Source organism: Oncorhynchus keta, chromosome 1, assembly GCF_023373465.1.
Source record: "Oncorhynchus keta strain PuntledgeMale-10-30-2019 chromosome 1, Oket_V2, whole genome shotgun sequence".
Taxonomy (NCBI): Eukaryota; Metazoa; Chordata; class Actinopteri; order Salmoniformes; family Salmonidae; genus Oncorhynchus; species Oncorhynchus keta.
Genome location: NC_068421.1, coordinates 44,766,926 through 44,784,829, shown reverse-complemented (window position 1 = coordinate 44,784,829; position 17,904 = coordinate 44,766,926). Strand labels below are relative to the sequence as shown.

The window sequence follows — 17,904 nt, the reverse complement described above, 5'->3', positions numbered from 1 at the left end:
TGAATTTGGAGAGGGAGAGCCTGGATCTTCTCCTTGATTTACACCAGGACGTGAGTTGTTAATCCCCACTAGTTATTTCCATCCCTGTTTACTGTTGAGAGGGGGTCTGATTGAAGTTATTCATTGCAAACCTGATCTGACCTTTTTGGATTCTCATGAACAGTCATGACATACCAAAGAAGAAGAAAAATAACCTACACACCATTTTGACAACATCCCACTAACTCAGAGTGAGGAGATGGGGTTAGCAGAAGGTGATTCCTACAACGGATCAAGCGTCGTGTCGAGTAAATTTGGTGAAGATGAATGTTCTGAATGGACAACAATAGTATCAAAAACTGGAACAAAAACGAAATTGTCTAAAATTGGAGTGGAGGATACATGTATGAATGATAATGAATCGCTCCTTGTTGGGATGCGTTTTTGAGTAGGCATGCATATGTGGGAGACCCGTTTGAGGTGTCAAAAATGGTGAAGTATGCGCTTGGAAAAGTGGAGTCTGTCAGAGTGATCAAGAGTGGTCTTATTTTGAGTAATTGTATTTCTGAAGAACAGGGGAAGATTGCAGTGGGCCTCAAAAAGAACAGAAGTGTTGTGTTTTGATCTTCGGACTAGAGCACCCGTCAAAGCAGTCATCTCAGGAGTGACGACAGATGTTCCGGTTGAATACCTGAAGAGAATTCCTGGGGTGGTTGGTGCCCGGCGTGAATAGAGAAAAAGAAGAAAGCCTGTTGTCCTGTTGTTTTTTCATAAAGAGCAAATACCAATGCATGTGGTTGGTTATGTTAGATATGCTGTAAGAGCTTTCGTCCCCAAACCACTCCACTGTAAGAATTGTAAAGGATATGTCCATGTTTCAACAGACGGACAGAGTATACTGAAGAACGGTGTGCAGAAGGGCAACAGTGTTGCAATTGTGGTGGAGATCACGATCTTGAGTTCCTGGAGTGCACTATAAGGGTAAAGGAGATTGAGGTGGCAAAAGATAGAGCTGTCGATCTAATCTCCTATGTGGGGGCGATTAAAACAATTAAGAAAACAAATGATGCTGGTGAAGATATTAGTAGTGGACGCACCACAGCCTGTAGTAAATGTTTGCTTCCAGACAAAAGATACCCTGTTTGTTAAAAATGTGGATTTTGTTGCGTTCATTGCCACAGTTATACACTGTAAGGCACGAGTCTCAAACAAGTCTAAGAAACTGGCCATTATTATGTCTGCGGCCATCCTTGGGATTTAAGGATTTTACATCTGAAGACTTGCAAGTTGTATTGGCTCCGGAAGACCTGGCCTCCCAGGTTCCCCTTGAGCCTGCGTAGGGATCAGATCTATTTAAAATATATTTTTTAAAACGTTGTGGTTTTATTTATGCATTTTTTTGTTGTTGTCGTTTTTTAGTAGTTTGTTCAGTTTTTTGGGAATCCTGTTTCCATCCCGAACAGTGGGTGGCGGGATGCACATTAAATTGTGTGATCGTCAATATATCATAGAAGAACTCAGAGTCAGCTTCCGGTCTGAAAGGAGGTGTAACCGTGACGAGATGACTTCGGCTGCTATCGCTCAGCCGAACAATCTGAGGAAATAATTCAAGTGTGTGTTGGAGAACTACAAAAACAGGTATACCAATGCGTGCCTAAAATCAACTAAATGAATGACTGCATGTATTGTATTCATACACAATCTTTCGTGTGCATTATCCCAACCACACATGGAGCCCCCCCCTAATTGCTAGCTAACATTAGCTGAATGGCTGGCTAGCTTGCTAACACGTTAGTGGGCCAGAAGTCATTGCGTTTAGTAGCTAGCAATTTGTGGCAAATTCAGGAAGCTAAAACCTATTTTCTGCAGACATGGTGTTTTAAGTCTCCAAACCAAATCTTGCTTTACTAGTATACCTAGGTAACGTTAACTAACGAGTGTGCTACATCTGTACCTTTAGTGACGAAAACGGTGTTTACCGTGTTGTTTTGGTTGCGCCACGGTGCGCTTGCAGGGTCAGGGCTCAAATAAAATTGTAAATGTCACATACTTCGTAAAGAATAGTTGTAGCATAACAGTAAAATGCTAACTTAGGGCCCTAACCAACTATTTAGAGAAATAATAACAGGAGGGATAAATACACAATGAGTAACGAGAACTTTGCTATTATACACCGGGTACACGTACCGAGTCGATGTGGAAGTGTACGAGGTGATCACATTTTATTTGTCACATGCGCCGAATACAACAGGTGTAGTCGACCTTACTGAAATGCTTACTTACAAGCCCTTAACCAACAATGCAGTTTAAAAAAATAAAATAAATAAATAAATTAAATGAACTAATTTAAGAGCAGCAGTAAAATAACAATAGCGGGGCTATATACAGGGGGTACCGGTTAGTCGATGTAATTGAGGTAATGTATACGTGTGGTAGAGTTAATCAAATGACTTATACATAGTTAATAATAGAGAGTAACGGCAGTGTAAAGGAGGGTGGCGGGCAATCAAAGTAGTCTGGGTAGCCATTTGATTAGATGTTCAGTAGTCTTATGGCTTGGGTGTAGAAGCAGTTTAGAAGCCTCTTGGACCTAGACTTGGCGCTCCGGTACTGCTTGCTGTGTGGTAGCAGAGGGAACAGTCTATGACTAGGGTAGCTGGAGTCTTTGACAATTTTTAGGGCCTTCCTCTGACACCGCCTGGTATAGAGGTCCTGGGTGGCAGGAAGCTTGGCCCCAGTGATGAACTTGGCCGTATATATTGCCCTCTGTAGCACCTTGCAGTCAGATGCCAATCACTTTCCGTACCAAGCAGTCATGCGGGCAGTGAAGATGCTCTCAATGGTGCAGCTGTAGAACTTTGTGAGGACCTGTGGGCCCATGCCAAATCTATCCAGCCTGAGGGGGAAAAGGAGTTGTTGTGCCTTCTTCACGACTGTGTTGGTGTGTATGGACCATTGGTCATTCCAATTTTTCTGCAAACCATGACAACCACCATCTCAATTTTTTCTGAAATTGTCTCTGTAGTTTGGAACAGATAAAATGAGCGTTCCTGACACATTATGTTCTAATTTGATCTCTGAGAAATTAAGCTGATTGAACTAGAGGTCGACCGATTATGCTTTTTCAACGCCGATACCGATTATTGGAGGACCAAAAAAGCCGATACTGATTAATCGGCCAATTAAAAAAATTAAAACTTTTAATTTTTTTTATTTGTAATAATGGCAATTACAACAATACTGAATGAACACTTATTTTAACTTAATATAATACATAAATAAAATCAATTTAGCCTCAAGTAAATAATGAAACATGTTCCATTTGGTTTAAATAATGCAAAAACAAAGTGTTGGAGAAGAAAGTAAAAGTGCAATATGTGCCATGTAAGAAAGCTAACGCTTCAGTTCCTTGCTCAGAACATGAGAACATATGAAAGCTGGTGGTTCCTTTTAACATGAGTCTTCAATATTCCCAGGTAAGAAGTTTTAGGTTGTAGTTATTATAGGACTATTTCCTTCTATACCATTTGTATTTCATTAACCTTTGACTATTGGATGTTCTTATAGGCACTTTAGTATTGCCAGTGTAACAGTATAGCTTCCGTCCCTCTCCTCACTCCTTCCAGGGCTAGAACCAGCAACACAACAACAGTCACCCTCAAAGCAGCGTTACCCATGCAGAGCAAGGGGGGAACAACTACTAGAAGGCTCAGAGCGAGTGACATTTGAAACGCTATTAGCGCGCACGCTAACTAGCTAGCCATTTCACTTCGGTTACACCAGCCTCATTACGGGAGTTGATAGGCTTGATAGGCTTGAAGTCATAAACAGTGGTTGTGCGTCAAGCATTGCAAGAGCTGCTGGCAAAACACGCGAAAGTGCTGTTTGAATGAATGCTTGCGCCTGCTTCTGCCTACCACCGCTCAGTCAGATACTTAGATGCTTGTATGCTCAGTAAGATTATATGCAACGCAGGACACGCTAGATAATATTTAGTAATATCATCAACCATGTGTAGTTAACTAGTGATTATGATCATTTTAATACCAGCTAGCAACTTACCTTGGCTTACTGCATTCGCGTAACATGCACTCTCCATGTGGAGTGCAACGAGAGAGAGGCAGGTCGTTATTGCGTTGGACTAGTTAACTGTAAGGTTGCTAGATTGGATCCCCCGAGCTGACAAGGTGAAAATCTGTCTTTCTGTCCCTGAACAAGGCAGTTAACCCACCGTTTCTAGGCCGTCATTGAAAATAAGAATGTGTTCTTAACTCATTTGCCTAGTTACATAAAGGTATGATTATTATTTTATTTTTTTAATTGGCATATTGGCCCCAAAAAATACCGATTTCCGATTGTTATAAAAACGTGTAATCGGCCCTAATTAATCGGCCATTCCGATTAATCGGTCGACCTCTAGACCGAACCACCCTCTGGATGGCCTTTGTGGTTGTGGGCGGTGCAGTTGCCGTACCAGGTGGTGACAGCCCGACAGAATGCTCTTGTGCACCTGTGAAAGTTAGTGGTGGGTTTTAGTGTCAAGGCAATCTTTTTTCAGCCTGCTGAGGTTGAAGAGGTGCTGTTGCTGTCTGTGTGCGTGGACCATTTCAGTTTGTTGGTGATATGTACACAGAGGAACTTAACTTTCCACCTTCTCCACTGCAGTCCCATCAATGTGGATAGGGGGGTGCTCATTTAGCTTTTTCCTGAAGTCAACGATCATCTCTATTGTTTTGCTGACATTGAGGTTATTTTCCTGACACCACACTCCGAGGTCCCTCACCTCCTCCCTGTAGGCTGTCTCTTCATTGTTTGTAATCAAGCCCACTACTGTTGTGTTGTCTGCAATCTTGTTGATTGAGTTGGAGGTGTGCATGGCCACGCAGTCATGGGTGAACATGGAGTACAGAAGGGGGCTGAGAACTCACCCTTGTGGGGTCCCAGTGTTGAGGATCAGCGGAGTGGAGATGTTTCCTACCTTCACCACCTGGGTGCGGCCCGTCAAAGTCCAGGAACCAGTTGCTCACGTGGTCTGGGCAACGTTGGGAACAGAGTGCCCACGTGGTCTGGTTATGTCATGGGCAGACATAAGCTAGGGACAGGAATGCAAGTGTGTTCCTATCTATGTAAGTTTCAATGCACAGAGATATCGTGACGAGATCCTGAGGCCCATTGTCGTGCTATTAATCTGCCGACATCACCTCATGTTTCAGTATGATCATGCACGGCCTCATGTCGCAAGAATCTGTTCATAATTCCTGGAAGTTGAGCATGTCTGTTCTTCCATGGCCTGCATACTCACCAGACATGTCAATTATTGAGAATGTTTGGAATGCTCTTGATCGACAGCACTACTGCATGTTCCTTTTCCCGCCAATATCCAGCAACTTCGCACAGCCATTGAAGAGGAGTGGGACAACATTCCAGAGGCCACGATCAACAGCCTGATCAACTCGTTGCGAAGGAGTTACGTCACCGTGCATGAGACAAATGGTGGTCACACCAGATGCTGATCGGTTTTCTGATCCACACCCCTACTTTTTTTTTGTTTTAAGGTATCTGTGACCAACAGATGTATCTGTATTCCCAGTCATGTGAAATCTATAGATTAGGGCCTAATTTATTTATTTAAATTGACTGATTTCCTTACATAAACTTTAACTCTGTAAAGTCTTTATTGCTGCGTCTTCTATTTTTATTCTGTGTAATATGGTCCTGTCTCCTCAGTCACCGTGCCCCGCCGCGCCCCCACCCCCAGCGGAGCCGTCATGTGGCAGGAGGCCCGCAAACATGAGCGCAAGCTGCGCGGCATGATGGTGGACTACAAACGCCGCGGCGAGCGCCGGCGAGAGTACTACGAGAAGATCGTAAGTCGCCCAGGCGCACTGTTTTTTTTTGTTGCTTTTCTTGTGCATAGCTCATTACACGAATCATCCAGATCTGCACAACTTCATACAATCTGGTGTTTCGTGCTGGGCTGGAACTAAAGCCTTCACACCGTGTAGCTCTCCAGGACCAGAGTTGGTGATTTTTTTTTTATTTTTTATTTTTTCTTACTGAATGAAGATTCACCTGCTCTGGTCTCCTCCCCCTGTCCTTCCTTTCACCCTTCTCTCCTCTACAGAAAAAGGACCCGGCTCAGTTCCTTCAGGTTCACGGCCGGGCCTATAAGATCCATCTGGACTCGGCCGTGGCGCTCGCCGCAGAAAGCCCCGTCAACATGTGAGGAGAGAAACGCGCATGAGTACAACACACACAAGACATGCATGTGCATACATGCCACCATGTCTTACTCTTGATATAATACTGTCACACAAATACTCTTTCTGCACATCACACGCTCGCACCACCTGAGAACACTAATCAGGATGTTATGTTCTCTTGTTGTTGCAGGATGCCGTGGCAGGGAGACGCCAACAACATGATTGACAGGTTTGACGTGAGGGCACACCTGGACTTCATACTCACCTACACCCCTCCGCTCCTCAACACAGCGTAAGTGTGTGACTGAGGTCTCCTTCAGACTTCCTACCTTATTACAACACTCTAGTAAAGATGTCCTCACTGAAATTGATTATAATCATACACACACACAGGTATATTTGTTGTGGTTGTTTAATGAAATGTGATATGAAAGGTCAAATGTGTTACGTGGAACCACCGCCGTTTTTTATCAAACATATTGAAGTGTTGCGTTTGGGTTGCAGCACACCAGAGCAGGAGTCGGAGGAGAGGAAGTGCAACTATGAGCGTTACAGAGGCCTAGTGCAGAACGACTTTGCCAGCAGTGAGTATCCACCAGTGTTGGTAATGCTATGTCTCTTGTGCTTCCCTCCCAGTGGGTATATTGTGTTCTCTAACCTCCCGCTGTCCCTCTGCAGTCTCTGAGGAGCAGTGTTTGTACCAGATCCAAATGGACGAGCTCTATGGTGGCCTGCAGAGGCCAAATGAGGACGAGAAGAAAAAGTTAGTCCTATCCCATCTTTTCACGATCTCCACATTCTCTATTTATGGCTTATAGAAGTATACTCGTATTTAGATTATTTGTATTGATTATGAATAAACCCATACCTTTTTTTCATTTAGGCTTGCCAAGGAGAAGGCCACAATTGGCTACACGTACGAGGACAGTACTGTTACAAAGCCTGGGGAGGAAGAAGAGAAAGGGGAGGAGGATGACTCTGACAACAGCGAATCAGAGGAGGACGAGGGTATTCCAGACATTGGTGAGTTCCCGTATCTTCTCACCCACATACTGTAAGTATGAGTGGTTGGGTTAAGTGGACATTGGGCTTGTTTGACATTGCAGCCGACTGACTGATCTAGAAATGACGTTGCGTCAAAAATAAAATCAATTATTATTTGTAGATCAGTCGGTCACAATTTACCCAGAATGCATCATGTTGACTGCAATTTTGAACAAGCCCAGAAAATGGTCATGTATGTGGAATGCGAGTATGCATTATTCTCTTATACCATTTTGTTGTGTGTGTTTCAGACGTGGAGGTGGACGTTGACGAGCTCAACACAGAGCAGGAGTTGGATCTGAACAAGATGGCCACTCCATATGGAATGGCAGAGGGAGATTTTGTCAGGTCAGTCTACATGCTCCCATTATAGGCTATGCGTTTCGCTACAATTTTAATTGTCGACGTTACATTATCGCCGCAAATGCCTGTCATACTTTGTTTTTTAAATGTCGCTTACGTTGCTTCGTGTTGCATTTTTTTTTTTTTTTGTGCATTTTATGCTTCTAGTAAATGACCAGTTCCTTTCATAGCGTATTTTAACAAAGGTTAAAGAGTAAAAAGTCTGCTGTTATATACAATGTGTTAACTGGCTGACTGGTTGACAGGATGTTGAGGAAAGACAAGGATGAGCTGGAGGCCATTAAACATGCCAAAGCTCTGGAGGCAGAGAAGGCCATGTACTCGGTAAGAAAGAATTGGTGTGTGTTGCTGTTATGTCAATGATTGTTGGTAGGCCTTTTCCCTGATGATGTCACTGACTGACTGACTGACTGTGGGTGTGACCCTCAGGGCCGTCGCTCTCGCAGACAGAGGAGGGAGTTCAGAGAGAAGAGACTGAAGGGCAGACAGATCAGCCCACCCAGGTAAACAGAAGTTTATACCAGGGTTGGGGTCAATTCAGGAAGTACACAGAAATTCCAATTATTTTCATTGCTTTTGTCGTTTGAATTTAGTTTGCTTTCTGAATTTACCCTGATTTTTATACGGGGTAATATATGGGGTAACTCACCTCATCCACGACCAATGTGTAGTGCACACATGGTACGAGACACACTGTCACACCTCTTTTAAACCATTCCCTGTTTATGATCTCCAGCTATGCCAGGAGAGACAGCCCAACCTACGATCCCTACAAACGGTGAGCTGGAGGCCAACCATTTAACTTTCTGTTGAAGTTTTTCACTTTCAAGTCCATCTAATAGTATGTTTTGACTAGGAAAGTAATGGCACTGTCATCCTTTTGGTCAGTGCTACCAACTAATGATGAACTGCTTGCTAGTTTGAGGTCACCCTTTTAATCAGTAGAGAGAACACTGATTCTCCCTTCCCTGGCAGCGCGATAGGTAGCTTAGTGGTTAGAGCTAGTTCAAATCCCTGAGTTGTCTAGGTATGGAGCATCTGCCCTAGCACATGATGCCAAAATGCATCATACTGTGACACTTTCTGTATTTTGAAAGTTCTATATCTTGAAAACGTGATTGCTGGCATGCAAGCCATTTTGGGACTGTATCAACAGTTGACTAGTGAAACAAATACCAACAGTTTTTGAGTGGAATTTTCCTTTACCCCGTAATTAGTCCAGCATCGCTGTCAATAATGGCTGATCCCTGGCCTTGAGCCCACTCTCCGAGGGTGGGTTCAAGTTCGCACCACACACTTGTACAGGTTACACGCTTGTACATGTGTGAAACAAGACAAATATAAGTAGCCCTGTGGTTTTTTGTTTTGTTTAGTTTTTTTGACCTCCTTCCTCTCTCCCTCAGGCCCCAGTCAGAGTCCAGTTCGGAGTCGCGGTCCCGCTCCCGTTCCCCGGGCCCAGAGAAGATCACTTTTATCACCAGCTTCGGAGGCAGTGACGAGGAGGCTGCCGCTGCAATTCAAGCTCCACCCCCTGTCCACACCCCTGCCAACTCGCTGCACCAGCCCGCAGGTCATAGCAGGGGCTCCCGGTCGGTAGCTTTCCCTTTCTGCTTTCCATTGGTTGTTTACTCCTGTCAGTCATGTTGCTGTCCATTGACTACAGCTGTAAAGATTTGGGCTTTAGAGATTTGGTAGGTGAAGTGGAGCTCCGATTTAGGTTAGTAAGTTTGACCTGAACAGTTTACAGTCTTAGTAGTGACCTTTTTAGAGATGCGTGTTAGTTTGTACATCCCAAACAGCTAATTCTGCATGTTGTTATTCATGGTAAATCAATTAGATTGTGTGCTTCTTCACATTAAAAGCTGCCCTAGACAACTTAGTACCACTTTTAAAGGCACCAGGAGGTAAGGGAAAACGTATATGGCATGTATGCCATGTGTCAATATTCAGTATGGTTCACAAAGTAGCAGCAATGCTTAAGTCCTGAGCTCTGGTCTACCTGTGTGGTTACATGATTTTACAACAAAATTGCAGCACTATCAGTCCAATGTAGATCAAAACCTGAAATAAAAATGAGTTCAAGCGGACATTTAGGATTAGAGCAGCCTGTGGGTCGTTGCTAATACCTCAGTGTTGTCTCTCTGTTCAGCAGACGCCGCTCTTCCTCCAGCCCTTCCTCCTCTTCCACCCACCCTTCCACTCATCGCTCCTCCTCTCGTTCCTCCTCTCACTCACACCGCGACAGACGCCGTGGAGGAGGGAGGGACAGACGACATTCCCGCTCCCGGTCGAGGCGGCGCTCCGACTCGCGGTCCCGGGGTAGAGGAGCCAACGGAGGAGGAAGAGGGGGGTCACGGAGGAGATGCGACCGGACACAGTCCCGCTCCAATGACCGAGATGGAGACCGGGAGAGGGACAGGGAGCGAGACAGGGACGTGGGACGTCGCTTCGTGGCACGCAGGCGCACACGGTAAGGCAGCCTAGACAACAATATTTATTTATTTTTTGGACCCCTTTTTCTCCCCAATTTTGTGATATCCAATTGGTAGTTACAGTTTTGTCCCATCGCTGCAACTTCCGTATGGGGGTCTCCCAGTCACGGCCGGCTGCGACACAGCCTGGGATCGGACCCGAGTTTTGTAGTGACGCCTCTAGCGCTTCGATGCAGTGCTTTAGACAGCTGCGCCTCTTGGGAGGCCCCTCCATATGACTTTTTTAACCTAAGTAAATCCTGAACGTAATGTATTTTTAAAAATCCTACCACTTGAACCGGTGAGCTCTTCGCTGTTGTGCTGATCACATCTGTCTGCTCGAATTCCAGGTCCCGCTCGAACTCTCGACAGGGGGCCCGTGCAAGGCGGGGGGGTGGGGGGCGGACTATGGGAGGCCATCAGAGGGGGGTCAGCAGCAGTAGTCCTAGCCCCTCCCAATCCCCCCAGCCCAGCTGCACCCCTTCCCCCTCACACAGAGGAGGCCCGCCCTCTGCCACTGCACTCTGTGACAAGCTGAGAAAGTGAGTCCACTGACACCTACATGCATAAACACACTAGAGATCTTAAACGGGTTAAAAAAAAGTTGGACCCGTTCCGAAATAGACCTGGGGCTTTCCTGCGCAGACACGATATGCATAAATACAATTTTAAAATATAATGACCTGTTCTAAAAGTACACAAGAACAACTAGACCCATTCCGATCCAGACCGACTTCAGACCGGAATCAGACAAAAAGTACATTTTAAGCTACTTTATTAACTGGCGCTGATAAGCAAGGGGGAGAGAGGGGGGCCGTGCGTGTACTCCGAGTGTGTGAGCGAGTGACACGGAGGAGGGCGTGAAAGATGATACCGCAACCAACCAAGCCAAAGGAAGGACGGAGGGAGGGAATGCAACCAACCAAGCCGACTCGTGTTATAGTAGATAGCTGCCATAGCTAGGTTATTCATCATTCAATATGATTACAAATCAAATGTTATTTGTCAAATGCTTTGTAAACCAATAGGTGTAGCCAAACAGTGAAATGCCTAACTTTACATTCCATTGACTAGATATCTATAACTTTTGCCACACATGGAGCCTCTGACTGTAGCCTATTGCCGCTTTGACTTATAATTGGCCAACAAGCTACATGTGCCATTCTCGTGAAAAGCAAGAGCAGCAGCATAAATGATTACATTTCTCCCTCTACTGCAGCAGTCGCTGTTTGGATCTGTACGCATCATGTGCAAACTCAGTTAAAATGACAGGTACCTGAGACCTGTGACAATCAGATCTGACCCAGACCCCGTGATATTTAGAATTCTGGGTCTGGTAATCAGGTATAGGTAGATTCGCGAAGACCTCTAAAGCACACACACATTAATACTCACATATGTACAGTGGTGCAAAAAAGTATTTAGTCAGCCACCAATTGTGCAAGTTCTCCCACTTAAAAAGATGAGAGGCCTGTAATTTTCATCATAGTTACACTTCAACTATGACAGACAAACTGAGAAGAAAAATTCCAGAAAATCACATTGTAGGATTTTTAATTAATTTATTTGCAAATTATGGTGGAAAATAAGTATTTGGTCAATAACAAAAGTTTATTTCAATACTTTGTTATATACCATTTGTTGGCAATGACAGAGGTCAAACATTTTCTAAGTCTTCACAAGGTTTTCACACACTGTTGCTGGTATTTTGGCCCATTCCTCCATGCAGATCTCTTCTAGAGCAGTGATGTTTTGGGGCTGTTGCTGGGCAACACGGACTTTCAACTCCCTCCAAACATTTTCTATGGGGTTGAGATCTGGAGACTGGCTAGGCCACTCCGGGACCTTGAAATGCTTCTTACGAAGCCACTCCTTCGTTGCCCTGGCGGTGTGTTTGGGATCATTGTCATGCTGAAAGACCCAGCCACGTTTCATCTTCAATGCCCTTGCTGATGGAAGGAGGTTTTCACTCAAATTCTCACGATACATTGCCCCATTCATTCTTTCCTTTACACGGATCAGTCGTCCTGGTCCCTTTGCAGAAAAACAGCCCCAAAGCATGATGTTTCCACCCCCATGTTACACAGTAGGTATGGTGTTCTTTGGATGCAACTCAGCATTATTTGTCCTCCAAACACGACGAGTTGAGTTTTTACCAAAAAGTTATATTTTGGTTTCATCTGACCATATGACATTCTCCCAATCTTCTTCTGGATCAGACGGGCCTGGACATGTACTGGCTTAAGCAGGGGGACACGTCTGGCACTGCAGGATTTGAGTCCTTGGCAGCGTAGTGTGTTACTGATGGTAGGCTTTGTTACTTTGGTCCCAGCTCTCTGCAGGTCATTCACTAGGTCCCCCCGTGTGGTTCTGGGATTTTTACTCACCGTTCTTGTGATCATTTTGACCCCACGGGTTGAGATCTTGCGTGGAGCCCCAGATCGAGGGAGATTATCAGTGGTCTTGTATGTCTTCCATTTCCTAATAATTGCTCCCAAAGTTGATTTCTTCAAACCAAGCTGCGTACCTATTGCAGATTCAGTCTTCCCAGCCTGGTGCAGGTCTACAATTTTGTTTCTGGTGTCCTTTGACAGCTCTTTGGTCTTGGCCATAGTGGAGTTTGGAGTGTGACTGTTTGAGGTTGTGGACAGGTGTCTTTTATACTGATAACAAGTTCAAACAGGTGCCATTAATACAGGTAACGAGTGGAGGACAGAGGAGCCTCTTAAAGGAGAAGTTACAGGTCTGTGAGAGCCAGAAATCTTGCTTGTTTGTAGGTGACCAAATACTTATTTTCCACCATAATTTGCAAATAAATTCATTAAAAATCCTACAATGTGATTTTCTGGAGTTCTTTTCTTCTCATTTTGTCTGTCATATTTGAAGTGTACCTATGATGAAAATTACAGGCCTCATCTTTTTAAGTGGGAGAACTTGCACAATTGGTGGCTGACTAAATACTTATTTGCCCCACTGTATATATATACACCCAGCCTCCCCCTCACATGCCGTTTAAAACAAACAGCAGCAATAAGTAGCTAATATTTGCCCTAGTCTGTCCCATGGAGGAGCTCTGAAATGGGAAATGGTGACCATTTCAGCCCTACTTTTCTTCTTCTTTCCCCCCCTCTCTCTTTCTCTCCCTCCAGGCCTGATACTCCGGGTGGTAAAGAGACGGGAGCTGCCAAAGTCAGTAAGAATTTGATCTAGCTGGGTTTGTTGCAAAAGTCTACGCCTCCCTCACCCCTGACAGGCTGAGCTGGCTATCCATCAGGCCGGGGACCCCCCCAAAAGGCCACTGTGCACACAGAGAATGGAAATCATATGAAATATCTTTTGACTGCCCCTCTCTGTGGAGCTCCCATATTTTTAAATGTGTCCTTACCTCCCCCCTGAATGTAGTGTAGAGATAAACCCTTCTCTACTCAGTGTAGAGTGTGGTTACAGGGTTAGCCTGCCTCCAAAGGGCACAACCTACATTGCAGAGTGTTGTGACAGACTTTTCCCGGACCCTTCTTTCTCTGTATCCCTGAATGGACTGGTGTTCCCAGCACCCTTTCTGTCACTTATGTATCTGTCTATATTATGGATATTCTGCGGCACCTGCTGAGCTATGCAGAGTGGTGTGGGTCAGACCAGAGAGTGGAGTGTGTCCCTCAATCTCAATGCTGAGACGTTTCACTCTACATATAGACAACACATTTTTAAAGCTTGTGCCCTCCGACTGAGGGGAAAGCACTGATATGTCATTGTCAGAAGCTCTTAAATGTCTTCCTTGTCTCCTTTCCTTGTCTCCTTTCCTTGTCTCCTCTCTCCCCTCACCATTGATCTTAAGTGACTGGGCCAGTAAAAGCGCAGGAGTAGTAAAGGAAGCCATATAAGAGAATAGGGTGGAGAGTAGTCTGGGTGCGTTCCAATAGTCTTAAGAGGCGTCCTCTCCTCGTCTCCATTCTGCCATCTGCGCTGACGGTAAAAGAACTAGACCGGTCAAGGCGGTGCACTGGCAGGCATACTCTATATTCTTCTCTGTTACGTTTCAGATCAGCTAAAGTGAAGGACACTCGGGAGAGGAGGCCATTTTAGGCTGCTATGTAGTGAGGTCGGAGCTCTCAGGTGTATGCAGCTGTTGTGGACAGCAGAGCGGTGAGGGGGGCTGGGCTTGTCTGAGCAGGCAGGAGAAATACACCACCGCGCCTCTCCACCCAGGACTGAACAGCACACACTGTTACCTGCTGCCTTCCCCTTAGAGACACGCCACTAGACATGGCTAGTAACCGCTCCAGTACAGGGGATTCACCGGGGTAAAGGGATGTCTCGTAGTTGCTGTGTCGGAGCAAGAGAGTGGTAGAGGGAAGGGTCATTAAACTCAGTAGGTTGCCATTTTAGCCTGTTGTGTATGTGTGCGCTTGTTTATCTTCAAGCTGAATTCCTACCTGGCCAGGGAGTGTCAGCAGGGAATGTACAGGGGAGGGGAGGGCTGCTGGCGCTACTTGTGCCAGACTGTTCTTTCCCTGTTCGGCTCTCTTACCCTTAGCTGTCCTCACAACATCACACATATGTACAAATGCATAAGACACATATACTTAAGAGTCCAGTTCCATGTAATGTGATCCTGTCCTGCTACAGTGTGCAACGGGCACTGAGTTTGCCTCTCCTCACGGAGCCGGCTCTTCCAGTCCAGCAGAGAACAGGACATGACAAACGGTTCACGTGATTTATGGCCGTATAACCCCCATATGACTAACTGTGGCCTTACCAGCTGCTTTATGAGGCAGTGGTGGTCCAAAACGTGCCCATCCCCGTAGTTCCACACACACCCTGCGCTCCTGCCCTGCGAGTGTGTGTGCTGATGCCTGCGTGTCTCTTACAGCCCAGGATGACCCCGCAGGAGAAGCTGAAGATACGCATGCAGAAGGCCCTCAACAGGCAGTGTGAGTAGACAGACTGGACTCTGTTTGGTCAGTCTCAGTTACAACTAGTTGATGCTGTGTTTGTATATAAATATTAATCCTACCTCTGCTCTTCTGTTTCTCCCACAGCCAAGGCGGATAAGAAAGCAGCCCAGGCGAAAGTCACTCAGCAGGAAAATAAGCGAGCGGTGTGTGTGGATTTGTGTTTGTGATCTGCTAGCCAGCCCCCCACAATAGCATATTGTGATGTTTCCTCTAGAAACAGACAGTGTCCCCCTAAGACAGTCCTTTGATACATGTTGTCATCTGCCATTGGCCCTCATGGCTGTGTATACTTTACAGGAGCGCGAGGGAGAGCTCAGAGCCATGGCACGCAAGATCCGCATGAAGTAAGACTGTGTGATTGTGTGTGATGCGGCATTGTGGTGCCGTATGACTCCGGTTAAACGGTGATGTGTGTTCCAGGGAGCGTGAGCGTCGGGAGAAAGAGAGGGACGAGTGGGAGAGACAGTACGGACGACAAAGCCACTCGCCCTCCCCATCTAAATATGGTGAGTCCAGTGAGTCACCCCTTAACTGTCACCGTTGTTAAATCCTTGACGGGATGTGTTCAATTGCACACTTTTTGAAATGGCCGTGCAATTGGGATGCAGCTCATAAGCCTCTAACAGTAGCTCAGTACTAGTTGTGGCTCAGTATTAGTTGTCAAAACAAATTGTATTTGTCACACGTGCCGAACACAAAAGGTGTAGACTTCACCGTGAATTGCTTACTTACGAGCCCTCTCCCAACAATGCAGAGTTAAAAGTAAGAATTTGCAAATGATACTTTTTTTTTTTTTTGTCAATGTGTGTGACATTGGCTCAGTACTAGTTCTGAGTGTTGTCAGTTAACTTTCTGGCACGCTGTTGTGTTGGTCATTCTTTCATCAGGTGTGTCTGTCCTCTTGTCTGTCCCTCAGGTCGTGACCACAGCTCATCCAGAAGGTATGTGAGCAACCACAAGAATCTCCACTGTTGAGGAAGGATGTTGACTGTCGCGCACGTTATCTCAGTAGCGCATCGTACTCTCCCTCTGCGATCTGTCGCAACTCTTTCTCGACACTGTAATGGGGGAAGTTATGATCACTGAAGTCCATATTCAGTTTAGAGTGATTAACACAATGTTGAGCATATTTCTGTAATGCTCAAGATTTCCAGTGTTCTATTTGTGACACACGACAGACACACACACTCTCACACTCTTTGTTCCTTTCTCCCCCCCTCACACACTCGTATTCAAATGTATTCTCTCCCGCTCACACGCACCCACATTGGGACAAAGAGTTTGAATCAAAAGCCTGCATACTCTCACAGAGGGCTGTCAGTACTGATGTTAGGCTCTCTCGTCCCTGGTCCTCCCTGGGGAGTTGTGGGGCCGGCTGTGGTATTGGGTAATGGGGGGGACACACACTGAACCTGGAGTCTCAGTACATCAGAAACAGATGAGGCTTAACACTGTAAGTCTCAATACACTACAGCAGTTCTGCACTTAGACCATCCATGTGTATGCGACCAATGGTAGCTTAGTCAAATATGATACAAGCTAGCAAGTACCAGCAAATACTGGAGAGCAACTGTTTACACCAGGAAGTATCCCAATATTTTAAAGAAAGTAATGTCTTGTGTAATAACTGGCTAGTCATGTCCAGTTTGACATATAGCATTATATGTGGGGGTAGTGAATATACTGTGGGGGTCCAAATGTAGCACTGTGTTACCTGAGACTCAAACACACTCTTTTCTCGGGTTTCCAGGAGGTCCCGTTCCCGGTCGAGGAGTCCATATTACCGATACTAAACATACCGCTTGGACCCACTAACCCCCACAACCCTCCTCATCCCCTCTTCTGCCTACTGTTCCAGTGAAGAGAATTGAGAAAAGGAGAGAAGTGAGGGACAATGTGCTGAATGGAAGAGAAGTGGTAGAGAGACTGAATGGGGGAGAGGTAGAGATGGATGGGGGAGAGGAAAATGGAAGAGCTGAATTGGAGGCCGGAGATTGAGATTTGGTAGTTATTGCATCTGGCCACATTTTAGTATCAGTAATTCTGTATACATATTTATCTCCTTTTATGATGGTCTTGCTTTTTCTCCATCTCTGGGTGTTCTTTCTATCTTTCCCTGTGCCCCTGTCCCCTCAATCTCTCTCTGATAAGAGTATGTTGGCATCACTGAATAGGATGTAAAAGAAATCGGATTTAAATTTTTACCTTCATCTATGTACATAGTTTTCTTCAATTACAAGTGAGTGAACATTGATGAAATCCCGAGGCGGTGTACAGCTCCATGTGAATACGAAAAATAATTGGTCGCTAATGATTTTAATCTTTTTGTATGGCATGCCCCCCAACCACTCACCCATTGAATTGAGACTTGATTGTACTCTTCTGAGTAACAGATTGTTTTAATCCAAATATATGATCAGTTATCAAACTGAGAAATCCAAATAAAATGAAAAAAAAGTATCTGTCGTCAATCTATTGGTTTTGTGTCTTTACTTGAATGTTCTCATCTCTCATACGTGCATTATAAATGTCCCCAAGTCATAACTGCAACAATTCACTAAGGCTTTGTTGAGTCAAGCAGCAAAGTGTCTTGTCCAACTCTTGATTAAAGTTGTTTGGAGTTATATAAATGTCAAGGACCAATTTAACAAGTAGTTTGGTTATTGTAGCTAAGATACATTATAATGCATTTTGTCGAAATGATTGCGCTTTAGCGTACTGGTAAGATCAACTCACGAAGTGATGAGTGTGAAGGGAAGGTGTCAGCATTTATGGTCTACTACCCTACTTGTAAGGCGCGGTTCTCGTTAAGCAGGCCACGTTTAGCCACCGGGTGGCGCCAAACACCTTATTTCGTGTAATAACCTACCTTTTACGCACATTATTCAT

The 17,904-nt window shown here is 45.2% G+C and overlaps 1 protein-coding gene across 9 annotated transcripts; it reads left to right on the top strand.

Moving 5' to 3' along the window:
• Nucleotides 1-1,497: 1,497 nt before the first annotated feature.
• On the top strand, nt 1,498-17,486 carry LOC118388755 (CLK4-associating serine/arginine rich protein-like). 9 transcript variants are annotated; one of them, XM_052525830.1, is made up of 21 exons: nt 1,498-1,617; nt 5,707-5,846; nt 6,104-6,201; nt 6,373-6,474; nt 6,687-6,766; nt 6,861-6,945; nt 7,066-7,205; nt 7,478-7,574; nt 7,835-7,913; nt 8,019-8,092; nt 8,326-8,367; nt 8,993-9,178; nt 9,742-10,059; nt 10,411-10,602; nt 13,210-13,249; nt 14,931-14,991; nt 15,100-15,158; nt 15,313-15,359; nt 15,436-15,521; nt 15,932-15,956; nt 16,766-17,486. In XM_052525830.1, exons 2-21 carry the CDS (start codon nt 5,748-5,750, stop codon nt 16,806-16,808), a joined length of 1,953 nt encoding a protein of 650 aa, XP_052381790.1. In that variant the 5' UTR covers nt 1,498-1,617; nt 5,707-5,747; the 3' UTR covers nt 16,809-17,486. The 9 variants fall into 9 exon arrangements, 3 of the variants coding, with proteins under 3 accessions (XP_052381790.1, XP_052381787.1, XP_052381795.1); XM_052525827.1 differs by having other exon boundaries at nt 9,739-10,059; XR_008143265.1 differs by lacking the exons at nt 15,932-15,956; nt 16,766-17,486 and having other exon boundaries at nt 9,739-10,059; nt 13,210-13,253.
• Nucleotides 17,487-17,904: the final 418 nt, after the last annotated feature.

What these genes read in the sequence shown, in the direction of transcription:
- LOC118388755 (XM_052525827.1), top strand. Translation starts at nt 5,748, where the DNA reads ATGTGGCAGGAGGCCCGCAAACATGAGCGCAAGCTGCGCGGCATGATG. An exon ending in AGACAGATCAGCCCACCCAG is followed by an intron (nt 8,093 to 8,325) that starts GTAAACAGAAGT and finishes TATGATCTCCAG; the next exon opens with CTATGCCAGGAGAGACAGCC. An exon ending in GCCCTCCCCATCTAAATATG is followed by an intron (nt 15,522 to 15,931) that starts GTGAGTCCAGTG and finishes TCTGTCCCTCAG; the next exon opens with GTCGTGACCACAGCTCATCC.